At 35.5% G+C, this 17521-nt stretch overlaps 1 protein-coding gene across 8 annotated transcripts in view; it reads right to left on the reverse strand.

Annotated features, from left to right (window-relative positions):
- Positions 1-290: 290 nt before the first annotated feature.
- TRPC1 (transient receptor potential cation channel subfamily C member 1) overlaps positions 291-17521 on the reverse strand; it is a 66075-nt gene continuing 48844 nt past the window's right edge. For all 8 annotated transcript variants that reach the window (XM_060638852.3, XM_060638847.3, XM_060638848.3 and 5 more), the window contains 5 exons: positions 16696-16839; positions 5849-6024; positions 3985-4186; positions 3207-3401; positions 291-2219 (listed from right to left, as the gene is read on the reverse strand). In XM_060638852.3, coding sequence (XP_060494835.1) covers positions 1992-2219; positions 3207-3401; positions 3985-4186; positions 5849-6024; positions 16696-16839 — 945 coding nt within the window. In that variant the 3' untranslated portion in view covers positions 291-1991. The remainder of the gene's footprint in view (positions 2220-3206; positions 3402-3984; positions 4187-5848; positions 6025-16695; positions 16840-17521) is intronic.

Genomic DNA, 17521 nt, shown 5'->3' on the forward strand with positions numbered 1-17521 from the left:
AAATGTTCACAGACACAGGTCTTTGTGTGAACATATTATTTCAAAACATGGTATTTATAAATACAAGAAATAGCTAAAAGAGTTCAATATGTTTGCCACTGGAGGTGGAAAGGGGCACAGAGGGGTCCGATGTTGATGTTTTACATTTTAGATCTTTCTAACCATGATTTAAAAAAAAAAAAATACACTGAATTGTACACTTTCAAAGAGTGAATTTTATGCTATGTGAATTATATTTCAACACAAAAGTATAAAAGTATATGATAATACAATAAACAGATCCCACCAACTTATAATCTAATGTCAAGTTTTATTTACCTTTTTTCTTACAATATGCTGTCATCCAAAATATACCTTATAAGTAATTCATGCATACAGTAGGCACTCTATAAATATTTTGATTTAATAATTAGGTATTTTTTAGAATGACTAAAAATCCTGATGTAAAATCCCAACTGGGAAGTGCATAATCCCATTGTAGACAAAATATATAACTTTACAATAAACATTTTTATAAGAATTTGCCCCAAAGAGGGAACACTTACAACGTGGAAATTAAAAAATAAAAAGTAAAAAGCAAGATGAAGCATAATACTAATATATTTAGACAATGACCCCCCGGACCAGTGGGGCTTACAGACCTAGGGTTACCTGCACCCTGTGGCCTTAACACCATCTGAAATTCAGTTAAGAAGATAATTATATACCTAATAACCTCTTAACTGGAAATGCTGCAAGAAAATACAAGCAATAGCCTGTGAAACTTTTTTAACTACATCCCTCACATGAACACAGGAAAAAAATTTTTACTACATATCTTATTCTCCAATTTAAAAAAATCAAGGCTTTTTATCTTAAGCAGTAAGAGTGATCCACAAATAAGCAAGAAGTCACTTTTATAGAAGCTATGTTAAATTCTGTGGAAAATACTTTGGGAGATTAGTTCAAGAACCTTAGTCCAAATATAAATAAATCCTCGCATTAAAGGGTCTTCCAATTTACAAAAACAAAACACGCTGTGACCACATATGATAAAGTATCTTCTAAATCCTTATTTTGGGTTAGCTTTATAACTATGAACAGTCACTCCAAACTGAAAAATGAAAAAGACTGTAGCACTATTATGATAAAGAAAAATTAAAAGCCACCAAATGCCTAACCTTAGTGAAATACCTGTGCAAACCTATAAACATATTCAAATACTCTATTTCTATAAAATGAAAAGTCTACTGACTATATCTTTCAAAAACTATATAATTCCATAAAAATTTAAATATACAGACTATACCAATACATGGAAATGTATATATAAAATATTATTAAGTGAAAAAAACCAAAAAATATAAAGTGAATACAACCATGTAAAAGTAAATACATTACAATAACAAAAACTGTGAAGTGACTTAAAATTTATAGAGACATAAACAGATTCAAATATCCATTAGAGGTTTTTCTTTGTTACTTAAGATTATAACAAAATAAAAAAAAAATAGACTATTATTTTAGATTAAACTATACTCCTAAACAATAAATACTGAACTAATGTGAACTCCTAAAACAGAGATTTTAAAAACCATGACTTAACTATATTTCAAGTGTATCCTATGGATGGAGACCAGCCCACATTTGCTGATCTTCACTTTACAAAACCTTCTGGCAATGTGCACAATTATAACTGCCCTTCTTAAACATAAAAAGAAAAAAATTTAAAGCACTGTTCAAGTAAGAAAACCAAGCAGCATGCCAACAAAATCTATCTACTTAATCTGTTTTGCACCTGCAAAAAAGCTACTAATAGAGGGTTTTAAAAAACTAATCCTATATACATATTTTACATAATATATTTATGCTATAAATATTTTAAAGAATGGCTTTTACATAATTCTTCATTTTAACTCAATATATATCTAACTGATTTAATTGCAAATTATGCAAATCCAATCTTTCAGATTTATTATTGAAAATTATTCTCTACATGGTTTAGAAAATGGTTAATTTCTTGGGTAAAACATAGCATATTTAGAAGTCCGAAAGCCAAGTAAATCCCTTATTTCATTTCGGAATTTTGAAAGATCTTGGCGTAGTTCATTTAGATTTTCCACGGTTGCCTGATCTGTACTTTGCATCTTCTGTCTCATGGATGTCAAGTAACGATGCACTAGGCAGCACATCACTTTTTGGTAGTTTTCATCTCTCTTTTGTTTCAAATTTCTCCATTCCTTCAAAACAAACAATTATATGATACAATTTTATAAACAATATTTAAATGAGGTGAATTTTTAAGATTTTTCACAGATACAAACACATGTTTTATTGGGCTATATTTTTGGGACTATGTGTTACAAAATAATATTCATCACTTGTTTAAAACAGATACAGCCTGCCTATTTGTTTTATTCATTCACCTATATGCTTCTCTGGATTTAAAAATATTCTTAGGAATCCTCAATTTATAGGAAGGATTAGCAAACTACAACCCACAGGACAAGTACGTCCTGTTTCCTATTTTTTAATGGCCTGTGAGCAAAGAGTGGTTTTTTACAGATGAATATTTATAATTAATTTGATGATAGGGAATACTGATTTTGAGACCCAATTAAACAAAATGTTATTCCCCCCCAAAATGGAATTCCATTCTTTTCATTAGATCTGTATTACAAAAAATTATTAAATTATTACTCAATTAAGGTTACATTTTAAATTTCACCAATAAAAATTTTGTGGAAATTTGTGTTCTTTCTTGTTATATTACTTATTATAGTCATAAAGTATTTTTGATTTTGTCTCAGTCTGCTAAGTCCAAAATATTTACTAATAGGCCCTTTAAAGAAAAGTTTGCCAACCTCTGGTTTATAGCAACATGAACTGAATTATTCATGTAATGAATAACTTTCAAGAAAAACTAGAAAAATGAGATGGCTCCAGTAGTCAATCTTTATCTATGCTGACAGAGTTGGCATTCTAAATATTTCCCATGTTTTAAAACTTGAGACAAGATTTCATAAAAAAAAAAAAAAATCATAGCTCTCTCTCTCACATATTGAATCCTTACTTTATGTTAGATACTATGCCATGCATTAGGGATATATGAGTAAAAAAAAAAATCAGACAGTCCCAGGCCTTAAGGAGCCTGCATATTTACACTCTAGGAAACATCAGTGATTAGGAATTGTTAAAATTTCCAAGTTGCAATTTTAATATCTTACCTTTAAACTGTTTTGCCGTTTAACCTTGCCTTTTGATGTATGAGAGCAAATCCACTTACTGAGGCTACTAATCATATAGCAAATAGTCTTTGGTGAAGGAATGATATTGAAAGGTGGGGGTAACGTACATTTGTCATCAAAGTAGCTAAGCCACAACTTTGCTCGAGCAAACTTCCATTCCTTGTCTTCATGATTCTGTAAGAGCCAAATGAAAAAGCAACACAGAATGTGAACACACACACACACACACACACACACACACACACACACACACGGGGTAGGGAAGGGCAAAGGAGAGAGAGATGGGGGGGGGGGGATATCATTTTACATGGTCCAAATGTTTGATGTCCAAATGTTTACACGGCTTGTAGGTAAAAATTTGGTTCAAGAGTTGTAGTTAATATACATTACTTACATTTAAAAAATCTATATTTAGGGGCGCCTGAGTGGCTCAGTTGGTTAAGCATCCAACTTCAGCTCAGGTCATGATCTCGCGATTCAGGAGTTCGAGCCATGTGTCAGGCTCTGTGCTGACAGCTCAGAGCTTAGAGCCTGCTTCAGATTCTGTGTCTCCCTCTCTCTCTAACCTTCCCTCACTTGTGCACTCTCTCTCTCTCTCTCAAAAATAAATAAAAACGTTAAAAAGTTTTTTTTAATCTGTATTTAATTTTAAAATAATACTAATTCTTATTTCTTATAATCTTTGGCTGCCTTATCTACTACATACATTTGGTATGATCTGAAAGAATATAAAGTTTTTACAAGAATGAATACTTACTGCTATCAACTGAAAGCTTTTATGAAGCATTGCCACCAGCAGCTTGGTAAGCACGATCACAACCACGACATTGTATGTCCCAACAATAACAGCTCCAACAAAGGACTGCAATTCTTCTCCATAACTAAATCTTGTGACAAAGATTGCCACATGTGCTAAGGAGAAAATATACCAGAACAAAGCAAAGCAAGTGCCAATGAACCTGTAAAGACAGTTACATTTCTGTTTAAAAGAAAATTAAAGCACTTAATTAGCAAAAATGAAGAACTCATTCATATTAACATTCCATAAGTAAAACATTGATAATCCAAGAATACATTTTAAAATGAATGAGATTGAACCCAACAGTTTACATATGTCTTAAACAAAGAAATACACTTAAAAGGATAAATTATTTTGTTTAACCTCCTACTGCTTTTCTATTATCAACAAAGCAGCCTCTAAGATCCTGTTTGTGCCTAATTAGATGTTGCCACTCCTCTGCTTAAAAACTTCAAATGGCTCTCAATCTCAATAGCCCAAAGTCCTTACAAAGATCACAGATCAACAACATTCTACATGATCCTCATTACCTTTTGGACCCCATCTCTTACAACTTGCCCTCATTCACTACATTCTATCCACACTGGCCTCCTGGTTTTTCCTTGAACAGCCAGCCACACTCCCATCCCAGGGCATTTGCCTTTGCCATTTCTTGGATCGGTGAATGCTCTTCCTCCAACTATCTTCTTCATGGCTTGATCCTTCATCAACTTAGTATCTTTACCTGAATGTCATCTCTTGCGAGGCCTTCCCTAGTCTATTTAAAATTGCAACCTCTAACACATAGGGAGAAGCCTGGCCAAGCTTTGTCTCTTTGGTCCTTTTTATTGTGTAATATATATTTTATTTCTCTTTTTATTGACTATATCACCTCACTGTAATATAAACTCTATGAGGCAGTTTTGCTCACTGGTACTTCATTCACTCAGTACTTTGAACAGTGTCTGTTATATAGAAGGTGTTAAATAAATACTTATTATTCATTTAATCTTAAATAAGATGACATCCAAGTATCTAAAGAATAGTTGGTACATAACAAACACAACAAATACCTAATTCCACACCCCTTCTCCATTATGTTACTTAAAAATGAGGGGAGGTATTTTGTCTGCCTCACAACTGGTTGTTTAAGTTCTTAGGATACAGTAAATTAGAGAAAAAAATTGTTTATGAAGCTCTAATGATTCTCAATTCTATTGACCTCCTACTGAAGTGTTGAAAATATGAGAGATGGTTTTACCTGTAACAATAATGGACAGTTGCTGACATTTAATATGTGAAAAGTATGGGGTGCCTGGGTGGCTCAGTCGGTTAAGCATCCAACTTCGGTTCAGGTCATGATCTCACAATTCGGGATTTCGAGCCCTGAGTTGGGCTCTGTGCTGACAGCTCAGAGCCTGGAGCCTGCTGCAGATGCTGTGTTTCCCTCACTCTTTGCCCCTCCCCTGCTCATGCTCTGTCTCTCAAAAATAAATAAATGTTAAAAAAAATTTTATTAAAAAAATATGTGAAGAGCAGAGACATCTTTCAATACGCAGGACTGACAGAAAACTGTCCTGCCCCAAATCCTAACAGTGTACAAAATGCCAAGAACTCCTCTGTTAAGACAAGCAGCAGGGGAAACAATGTAATATCGTGGGCCTGTTAATTGCTTAAGATTCTATTTGTGTAAAGAAAACTACAACATGATTAATGAAAAACTAAGTATTTATTAAAAAGGAATGTCTTAAAGAAAATTTGAAGTTCTATTTCTATAGGTACTAATTCATATGTAATACAATAGAGAGAAATATATTTACTAAAAATTTAAAAAGACACTCACGAATGGAAGGTATCATTACTTTGCTGTTCACAGAAGATGCCCACACAGTCCTTCTGTTCTTTTGGGGTATAGCCTTTATCATACAGTTGTGTCAGTCCAATTGTGAAAGAAAACAAAACAAGAAGGAACATCCCAAGAAATTTTCCAAAATCTTGTAACATCTGTCCCATTGAAATCTGTGGAATATATTATATAGGTGTTCATTAAAATTATCAGGAAAACAAAATATTAAGTATTAAATGACCAGGCAATAAAAGTAAAACAAACATATGATTCCTTTTATTCCATCTGGTTAAGATAGTTCCATACTTTTAAAACATCAAAAGTCTCACTGACAAACAAAAAGCCATTCTAGGGGCACCTGTGTGGCTCAGTTGGTTAAGCTACCAACTCTTGATCTCAGCTCAGGTCTTGTTGTCAGGGGTGTGAGTTCAAGCCCACGCTGGGCTTTGTACTAGGTGTGAAGCCTACTTTAAAAAAAAAGAAAAAAAAAAAAAAAGGCTGCCTGGGTGGTTCAGTTGGTTAAGCATCTGACTTCAGCTCAGGTCATGATCTCGCAATTCATGGGTTCTAGCCCCATGTCCGGCTCTGTGCTGACAGCTCAGAACCTGGAGCCTGCTTCAGATTCTGTGTCTCCCTCTCCCTCTGCCCCTCGCCTGCTCACACTGTCTCTCTCTCTCTCTCTCTCTCAAAAATAAATAAAGATTAAAAAAAAAAAAAAGCCATCCTAATCATGCCAGCACTTTGAGTGTTGGATGGCACATTTCTTGAATCTGGACCAGGTCTGCAGAGGACACTGCTGGGAAGAAATAAGAGGCTGAGACATGGAGATTTAAGAAAAGGCCTAATTTGCAAGGAATAGGGGCGCCTGGGTGGCTCAGTCCGTTGAGCGTCCGACTTCAGCTCAGGTCACGATCTCGCGATCTCGCAGTCCGTGAGTTCGAGCCCCGCGTCGGGCTCTGGGCTGATGGCTCAGAGCCTGGAGCCTGCTTCCGATTCTGTTGTCTCCCTCTCTCTCTGCTCCTCCCCCGTTCATGCTCTGTCTCTCTCTCTATCTCAAAAATAAATAAACGTTAAAAAAAAAAAAATTAAAAAAAAAAAAAAAAGGTTGCCTGGGTGGTTCAGTTGGTTAAGCATCTGACTTCAGCTCAGGTCATGATCTCGCAATTCATGGGTTCTAACCCCATGTCCGGCTCTGTGCTGACAGCTCAGAACCTGGAGCCTGCTTCAGATTCTGTGTCTCCCTCTTTCTCTGCCCCTCGCCTGCTCACACTGTCTCTCTCTCTCTCTCAAAAATAAATAAAGATTAAAAAAAAAAAAAAGCCATCCTAATCATGCCAGCACTTTGCATGTTGGATGGCACATTTCTTGAATCTGGACCAGGTCTGCAGAGGACACTGCTGGGAAGAAGTAAGAGGCTGAGACATGGAGATTTAAGAAAAGGCCTAATTTGCAAGGAATAGAAGGAAAATTCCTTGCTCAAGCCTAAAGGGAAATAAACGCTTATGTTTTTTATGGCTTCTTAAAGTTTACAACTATAAAATCATATGACAAAGTATTTAATTTGCTTTTTGTGACAAATTCTAAACCAATTCTCCAAAGATAGCATTTCCTCCTCTAGGACTGCCCTAATCTTTTTTTGCCAAGGTGGTCAATTTTCTTTCATTTTAGGTCAATTATAAGAAAATATGTGTGCAAACCAAATGAATAGGTCTAATTAACATGGGTATCTTTTGTAATGCAGTCACATGTAGTATGTCTGGGAGCTTTATTCAAGCCTAATTTCATTGTCCTCCAATACTCTTTCAAAATCTGGGTGATAGGTACTTTTCATAAATTCTTGGTATTTAAATTAGCATACAAATTTGGAGAATAATTTGACATTATCCTTTTGACCCAACAATTCTATCCCTTGGCATTTAGCCAATAGATAGGAAATATGCAAAATGCACGTATATACATGGATTTTCACTGCAGCACTGTTAGAGGTCACAAAAAAATTAGAACATCTTAAATGTTGTTAAAAAGAATGAAGTACATCTATATGTGCTGGTGTAGAAAAATGTCTATAAAATATTAAGTCAAAAAAGCTGGGTATAGAACAGTATTATAACAGATCCCATTTCTATTTCTTTAAAGTATAAATCAGATATATATTTCGTATAGATAGGATTTAATACGCACAGTACATTTCTGGAAGTTTACACAAGAGACTGTTTAATAGTGCTTAAATATGGAAGGTAGGACTTGGGGTTGGAAGGCAGACTTTCTTCCTTTGAATTTTCTTTACTGTATGCATTTCTTTCTTTCTTTCTTTTTTTTTTTTTTTTTTTGCATTTATACTTATAAGATACAAAAAATAGGGTTTAAAAATAACCCTTCCTCAAAACTTACCAGATCAATTTTACACAGTTAATTAAATCCAGCTTCAAATAAAATGTCTAACTGCCTCAAACCTACCAAAATAAAATATGCCACTTACCACTGATACAAAATGGTAATGACATTGAGCAAGTGGCCAAACCTCTCTAACCCACTAAAGTGAGCCAGCCAATTAAGTAAAAGAGGGGTGCTAAAATTTTTTAGGCACACCACAGCCTGGTAAACTGGACTCTGCAACAGTGAAGAGGTCCAATATGCATGGCTTGCACATTTAACTAGGCCATGTAGTACCTTTTGAAGTCTTGTGCTTTCCTCACTTCCCACTGCAAAATTTTGAGAGAAGAAATAGGGAGCTTTTAAACTCAGCAAGTTTTACATGTGTGAGAAAGAGAAGAAATACATTTCCTTCTTAATCAATGATAGCTTTATACCGAAGTACCTTGGAAAGAAATCATTTTTAATGTTTATTTTTGAGAGAGAGAGAGAGAGAGAGAGAGAGAGAGAGAGAGACGGAGACAGAGCAGGAGTGGGGGAAGGGCAGAGAGAGAGGGAAACACAGAATCCGAAATAGGCTCTAGGCTCTGAGCTGTCAGCACAGAGCCCGGTACAGGGCTCAGAGACTGACGTGGGGCTCAAACCCACAAACGTGAGATCATGACCTGAGCTGAAGTCAGACACTTAATCCACTGAGCCACTCAGGTGCCCCTACTGGAGATTTATCCTTAGGAGATAATTTAAAAGAGGCAAAGACCCTACATACGGAGCACTGTGTAGAACAGCAAAAACATGCCAAATATCTGATAGGGTGAAGGCTGGTATCGTTAGGGTTCATATCATGTGTTAAATTATAAAACTTGCTGAAAAAATGAAGCAATAATAATGACAACTTCTAGTCATTCTCCTTCCAAATCTTCCTCCAGAAAAAACCATAATTACCTGTCTAAAAATTCTATCTGATCAAGCCATTCATACTCAAAACCTCCTTTGCATGTATGATAATATTCAAATTCCTGGCACAGAGGCCTTCAGAGTCCAGCCCAGTCTATTTTTTTCAGCCTCATCTTCCCAACTGCCACCCACTGTCCAAATACGAAAGACATCCTGTCTTCTCTAAGCACGCCATGCTTTTATGACTCCATGTTTCTGTACATGTAACTTTGTTCTTTGCCAGGAAAGCTTTTTATCCCTTCAAGGCCCAGATCAAATGTCACCTTTTCTAAGAAGCTGTCCAGATTCTCTCCAAGCACCCCCTCAGTTATGCTCCAAAGTACTTTGTCCATAATCTCTAAAATCATATTTTTCACTTTATACCAATATTTACGTTTGTCTCTTCTAGCAGGCTGTAAGAGCAGCACCATATCAATAAGCTTCAAAGCCCAGCATATTAGTTAAAATGTTGAACACATAGCTACTTTTTATATGCCTTATAACTCTCTACCATTTTCCAAGAGGTACCATGTATTTTTACTTATCCTGTAGGATCAGAAAGGCTAGTATTATCTCTCTTTTTCCAAGTGACAAACTGAAGCTCAAAGAGATTGTGACTTGCTCAGGGTAACAGAATAGATGGCAGAGGTAGAATTCAATTCTTGCTTCTAACTCCTTGCAAGAGCTTTTCTGAAACATCACTTTGTGATTTTTATCTTAGCTCTCCCATTAAAAATTTGGGGCTGTGCCACTCTGGAAAACAGTGCGGACGTTCCTCAAAAAATTAAAAACAGAACTACCCTAAGATCCAGCAATTGCACTACTAGGAATTTATCCAAGGGATACAGGAGTGCTGATTCATAGGGGCACATGTACCCCAAAGTTTACAGCAGTGTTTCAACAATAGCCAAATTATGGAAAGAGCCTAAATGTCTATCAACTGACAAATGGAAAAAGAAGATGTGGTTTATATATACAATGGAATACTACCTGGCAATGAGAAAGAATGAAATCATGCCATTTGCAGCAACATGGATGAAACTGGAGGGTATTATGCTAAGTGAAATAAGTCAGTCAGAGAAAGACAGGTTATCATATGTTTTCACTCAGATGTGGATCTTGAGCAACTTAACAGAAAACCATGGGGGAAGGAAAGGGGGGGAAATAGTTACAAATAGGGAGGGAGGGAGGCAAACCATAAGAGACTCTTAAATACAGAGAACAAACTGAGGGTTGATGGGAGGGTGGGGGAAAGGGGAAAGTGGGTGATGGGCATTGATGAAGGCACTCGTTGGGATGAGCACTAGGTGTTGTATGTAAGCCAATTTGACAATAAATTATATTTAAAAAATTGGGGGCTGTGTGCAATTAAGGATTTCATTCTCATGTAATGAGCTTATTGAATTAATACATGAATAAATATCCAAAAAAGATGTAACTATTAACATTTTACACCAAGTCTTTTTTTCTAACATTGTGTGAGCTGGGCCATAGTTTCCTGACCTATAAAAGGGATGGTCATATGCTACATCAAACTCACTCATCTACATGCTATTAAAACTTGGCCAGATTTTATGCCAATCTATTTAATCAGCATCTCTGAGGGCAGGACTTAGATATACAGATTTTATGTGCAACCCTAGTGATTCTGAGCCTCACCAACCTGGGAACTCCTAGACTAATGACCTCTAAGTTTCCCTCTAAGTGTAACATTTATGCTTCCAAAGAAAAATGTCCATCCCCAGTATACCCTAAAATGCAAGGCACTTTGAAATGAAATCACCCTTTACTCACTGCAAATGACAACAATATGCCATTTATGTGATACAGAACACTAAATTAAATCTATTAATTATCCAGTAAAGCCAAATGATTCACTATGAATAAAGTATGCGTTTATTTGTCAGATGCTACACTTATTTTCCAAGTTTCTTTGTATTATTTTTCAGATTTGCGACAGTTAACTCCACTAACTATAAAGGAAATGAAGAAATGGCTCTAATGATTTATGTAAAGTTCATCATGTGTCAGGAAACCTGCTACGAGATGCATCTTATATATACTGACCCATTTAATCCTCACAACAATGACACAGAACCTGAGACTCACAGAGATGAGTAACAGTAACAGTAAGTTACAGAGCAAAATTTGAACCCAGTTGGTTGGTTCTGTCTTGTTCTTTCTGTCTAATGACGCAACTACAAGTGCTTAATTCATTTGAAACATGTGGATAAATCAGGAAGAATTTTTAAGATCTGTAAATTATTAAAGCCTGCCCAAAGAAGTATTGTACAATAAAAGTTAACGAGGGAATCATATTACTCTGTAGCAATGAAAACAGAGAGGCAAGTTAGCAGACTGGTGAAGATCTTTAGCTCTGGAGCCAAACCACTGGGTTAGAATCCCAGTTTGGCTACTTACCAGCTGTGTGACCTTGTGCAAGTTACTTAATATCTCTATGCCTCAGTTTCTTCCTCTGTAAAATGGAAATAAAAGAGTCTGACTCTTAGAACAACTGTGAGTATTAAATGAGGTAATAAATGTAAATAAAGATCTTAGAATAGTATCCATGGTAAGGGCCCATATGTTAACAGTTATTATTATAATTACCAATTTATTTTTAGATTCTATCTTTACGTCTTTTTTTGTTAAAATGTGTAACATTACTGATTTATGTCCAATCATGACTCTTACATTTGCTGAAGCATATTAGCTAGCATCCTTCTTTTATAAAAGCAGAAGAACTAACTTTGAAGAGCAGGTTGGTCTGTGGATTCAGACAGACTCAGGTTCAGCTCTTGACTACTTCTTTCTAGTTCTGTGAACTACTTAACCTCTCTAAGCCTTAGATCCCCCACTTGTAAAATGGAAATAAAAATAACAAGGGTTGTGATGAGGATGAAATAAGGCGAAAACACTTAGCACAGTGCCTGGCCCACATGAAATGTTAAACAAATGTGGTGGTTGTTATTGTTTTGAATAAGCAGCTCCAGTAACAGGTAGTAGATATAGCCCAACAGCTTTATTCTTCTCACACACCAATCAGCACTTGTCTTTACCCAAGACCATTTAATTTATCAAACAGTAAGTGACTACTATGGCAAGGCAGTAAGTAAAGTGCAGATGAAAAAATAAAGATACAGTCCCTATCCTCAAGGAATTTTTAATTTAGTAGAGACAACACCGTCTATAATTTAAGACAAGCTAAATTTTAATTGTCTTACAATTAAGACAAGCTTTAGGAAGTGCTCATTGGAGGTTCAAAGTACCAAGTTCACTGGATGGAGTTATTCATTAGCAGGGGAGCAAGAGCATAGGAATGGATTTTCCAGAGGCAGGAGCTCTAACACTGGCACATGTTCCCTCTCCCTGGAATGCCTAACCCGCCTCCATTCTACTCATCTTTCAAGGCTTAATTCCAGTGTCATCTCTCCTGGTAAGTGCCTTAAACTGAAGTGAGTGCCCTTTCTATGAGCTGTGCCTATGACAGCAATTACCACTGTAAATGTCATGCTTGCTTGTCACCCTCAGTGTACTTGAGTTCTTTAAGGAGATATTGGAGCATATTAATTTTTTTTTCAGATTTATTTACTTACTTACTTAAAGTAATCTCTATACCCAACACTGAATCCATGATCCCAAGATCAAAGAGTTGCATGGTCTTCTGACTGAGCCAGCTAGGTGCCCCAGAGCTTACTCATTTTAGTATTTTCAGTGTCTAGTACTTACCAGGCACTCAAAAACTGTTTACTGAATGAACAAATAAAATTTTGACAAGTAGAGGAGTGGGTGGGACATTCTAAACAGGGTAATAACATAAACAATGTCATGGAATTGGGATAGCATGGGACATGTGTGAGATTACTGACTGGTCTTGGCCCAGATGGAGAAGTGCTTCAGTAAGGGACAGAGATGAGTTTAGCGACAGATGGCTACAAAGTAAGTAGGGCCAGATGTAGAAAGCCACCTTCCAGAGTCTACCTACGACATAAGTTACAAATTTAATGAGCATAATCATAAAAATGTCAAGTACTAAAATAGAGGATTCAACCACTGCTGAATATAGAACCATTTTATATATTCCACTATATGATATTCCTGTGACCTTGATTTGCCTAGGACAGTCCCAGTTTCCACTTGTTTTCCCAAGTTAGTAATAAATAACATTCCTTTCATTCCCCAAAGTGTCTCCATTTGGATGATAAAATATGGTCACTCTAACCAAGGGAGTAATCTGTACCCCTACCACAGGTTATATAACCAGTTAAAATAAAAGTCTGTCAACTTCTGCAAATATTTGGAAGGAAAGTATGTTAATGCAGATAATCACAGTAATCACATAAAAACATTATCTGACATAACAGGTTATATATATAAAGGAATAAAGTTGCTCTTTTGCTAAAGTAATTAACTTATTGTCAATATTTTTTTGCATTTTACTTCTAGTTTTACATTCATAACTGGATTACTCCCTTTCAATTGAGTTCCTTACTTATGATGAACAAAATGGAAGAAAAATGTATTCTAAATTTTCTACAAGAACTTTTTCTAGAATATTTTGGAAGAACTATGCAATACAAATCTGTCATGTTAGTAAGACTACACTGTAACACAAATGTCTTTATTTGAAAACATCTTTAAGTAAAAGCCTGAAAATATGAATCTATAGATTCCTATTCAATATCTATTCTTTGCTCTCTTCCTGACTAACCAGACCTTGATTTTTTGGGGGGCAATTGAAAGTACTCATCTCCTCAGACTTCCTTGTAGCGACAAATGACCATATGACCAAATTCTGGCCAATGAGTTATAAGTGGAAATATGTGGTAGGGCTCCAGGAAAAATGATTGCTCTCTTGATAAAAAGAGAAAGACAGTTGGCCCATATTTTCTGGCTTTTGCCCTCTGTCTTTCCCCTTCTCTCTGTAGGATACAGACTTGATATAATGACTTGGAACAGGGAGCTTGCAACCATGAGGAACAGTAACACTGTAAAAATTGCAGACAACCTTCTGTCTGGGAAGATTTGCTTTGCAATACTAACTAATTCTATTTGTATTTCCAAATCCTTCAGTTCTGAGACTAGCCTATACCAGACAACAGTGGTCTGGGGTGAGGGTAAGGGGAGTTTTAAATGCAAAAAGGTGTCAAGAAACTTTTTGGGGTGATGCACATGCTAACTTGATTATGGTAGTGATTAAACAAATTTATACTTTTGAAAAACTCATCAAACTATATATTTAAGATGGGTTTATTTTACTGTATGCAAAGCATATCTTGCTAAAGATTATTTATTCTATTTATTTTTTTGAATCTTTCTTTCTTTCTTTTGAGAGAGAGAGGGAATGAGCAGGGGAGGGGGACAGAGATGGAGAGGGAGAGAGAGGAGGGAAGGAGGTGGGAGGGGGGCGGAGAGAGAGAGAGAGAGAGAGAGAGAGAGAGAGAGAGAGAGAGAGAGAATGAATCCCAAGCAGGCTCCATGCTGTCAGTGCAGAGCCCGAGGTGGGGCTTGATCTCACAAGCCTTCAGATCATGACCTGAGCTGCAATCAAGAGTCAGATGTTTAACTGACTGAGCCACCAGGTGCCCCAATAAAGATAATGTTAAAAAATCATTTGCTTAACTAAATCCTAATGTTTAAGCATATATTATGAGTAACCAGCAGACCTTTTTAAAAAAGAGAACACAATAAATATTTGTTGGCTTCACCTAAATCATCTGTCAGTTCTACGGCCATTGCGACAATCTAAATTGTCCTGCTGGAGAAGAAAAACACAACAGCTGAAATGACAAAAACCTACTTATTCAGTATTTGTATACACATCTATATAGTTCTTTGGGGAAGAGATTAAGTCAGAAGACCTGACTCAATAGTTCTAAGAAAAATAGATAATTCATTAAGAAACAATAGCATACTTTTTCCTTTTTAACTCTTTGTAGAAATATATTTAAAAAAATACAGAAACTTGGTGATACCTATAAAAAAAGAAAGAAACTTAGTGATATCATCACCTTTTAGCTAAGAAAAAAATAAAAAAACAACAAAACAACACACATGTAAAAATACTGTTGACTATTGACTGAAACAGTCATAGAAGATATTAGTGGCAAAATTAAATCAAAATAACAGTCTAAATCAGTGTTTCACATACTATTTTTTGGAGAAAAACAGAGACCTGAACATATCTAATGAAAAATGAGTATCACATTAAATGAGTTTATGTCATGACAGTTTGAACAAGGTTAAACAAGTTTCTTTATCTCTTTCTCACAAGCTTTAATGTGATAATGTGCACTGTGAATTAATCAGGACTTGGTTAAGGAACTCACACTCCAGGAAATACTGTTGCACGATGATAGCACAAGCCAAATCAAACCAAGTTTTTCCTACATATTTTATTTTCATATCTCTATTTGGAGAACATAATTATGCCTTTTCTTTAAAAATATCTCCTTTAAAAATGTTTTTAAAATCTACATTCCTAACAAATTTCGACTCATCAAGAAAAACTGAATATTGCTCAGATTCTCAGACTCATAACTCACAATATATGTAGAGCTACTCACCTACCAGAGTTGATCCCCTTTCTCTAAAAACAATCACTATTACAATCTGTGGTAAATTCAAACAATTATGAGTCCTTTCTTTAATGTAAAGGGACTTAGCATTTAGTCCTGGACCCTCATGCATAATAACCATTCTACTCTGAACAAATCACCATCTCAAAAGCTCAATTTCTTGAGCTATAAAGTAGTTTAAGGCATAAAGCTGGACTACATGAACTCTATGAAATTTGTTAGCCTAAAAATGTCATTTTCCAACTTATTACATTTAATATTTATTAAACAAAGTGAAAGAGTATTTTAGAAATATAGCTTACATATTTTCAAAATCATCATTAAGTATGAATTCTTTGTGCACAACACCTCCCTCATATATACTATTTAAAACTTTAAATGTGAGATTCATTTTGTCAAAACACAAGATTTTCATGTTCCTCTACTGTCTTTTTTTTTTTTTTTTTTTTTTAATTTTTTTTTTCAACGTTTTTTATTTATTTTTGGGACAGAGAGAGACAGAGCATGAACGGGGGAGGGGCAGAGAGAGAGGGAGACACAGAATCGGAAACAGGCTCCAGGCTCCGAGCCATCAGCCCAGAGCCTGATGCGGGGCTCGAACTCACGGACCGCGAGATCGTAACCTGGCTGAAGTCGGACGCTTAACCGACTGCGCCACCCAGGCGCCCCTCCTCTACTGTCTTAAGTATAACTACGTTTTAAACACATCTATGTCTATGAACTGAGGGGAGAGGGACAATGGGCCACAGCTTAATAAAGTCTGAATATCTGAAAGCATAGGATTATCATTCAGTCAAAAGCGAAGTAGGTGAACATGCAGTGTCCTCTCAATTGTTAATTATTTTCAAAAGCAAAGTTTAACTTTAACATCATGAGAGAACAATGTTCTAGTGGATCAATAGAAAAATATAGTAATAATGACATCTAACAAATATTCTTTAAGAAATATTAATTATTTACCTGTAATGGACCCAATATGGAGCTTGTTGTATACATAAAAAAGAGACGAAGATAACTTAGAACATTTGCAAATGCAAAAAGCCCTTCTGCCACCAGAGTAGGATGGAATGCATCCCAGTCCTTCCGATCAGCAAAATCATGAAACTAAAGTTAGGAACAAAAGGCAAAGATAGATAGCTCTCTCAACTTAGGAAAATAAAAACCAGTATTCTGACTATTGAAAGAAAACTATTTATGTCTATTTTAGGAGATCTCCTTTTATGTTTTATGAGGTTCTCTTCTTTTAATACAAATAGCATTGTTTTAAGTAAATAAAAGATCTCTACATACATGAGGCAATATCACTCTATATAATAAAAGGTTTTCTCAGAAATTCTTGGGTTTTAAAAAATTAAACATTTTTTTTAAAAATGTTATTAAACTTTTTATGAATGAAATGTTTACTGGTTTTCCTTAAATTTTACAACACAAACTTTAAGCATTAAGTAAAATTTAAGTATGTTTGCTCTCAGTTAATTAACTATCATATTAAATTAACCCTTAAATTAGCCCTTTAACTCAGGTTTCTAGTATGAACCCTAGAAGTTCTTCTCTCTTCCAAATACCAAGGGAGAGAGAGTGCATTATTATACCCAGACATAGAGCGACCACATGTTCCAATTGTCTGGAATAGTCCCAAATTATATACCAGTTTTCCTGGCATAATCATTAATGCCCCCTTATACTCTCAAAGTGTCCTGGTTTGGATAAAAAGTTATATGAGCACTCCACTTCTAGAACTAAAGAGATCAAAGACACCAATGACCCTCAACCTCTTTATTGAGCC

The sequence above is a fragment of the Panthera onca genome, chromosome C2 (assembly GCF_046562875.1).
Source record: "Panthera onca isolate mPanOnc1 chromosome C2, mPanOnc1 haplotype 2, whole genome shotgun sequence".
Taxonomy (NCBI): domain Eukaryota; kingdom Metazoa; phylum Chordata; class Mammalia; order Carnivora; family Felidae; genus Panthera; species Panthera onca.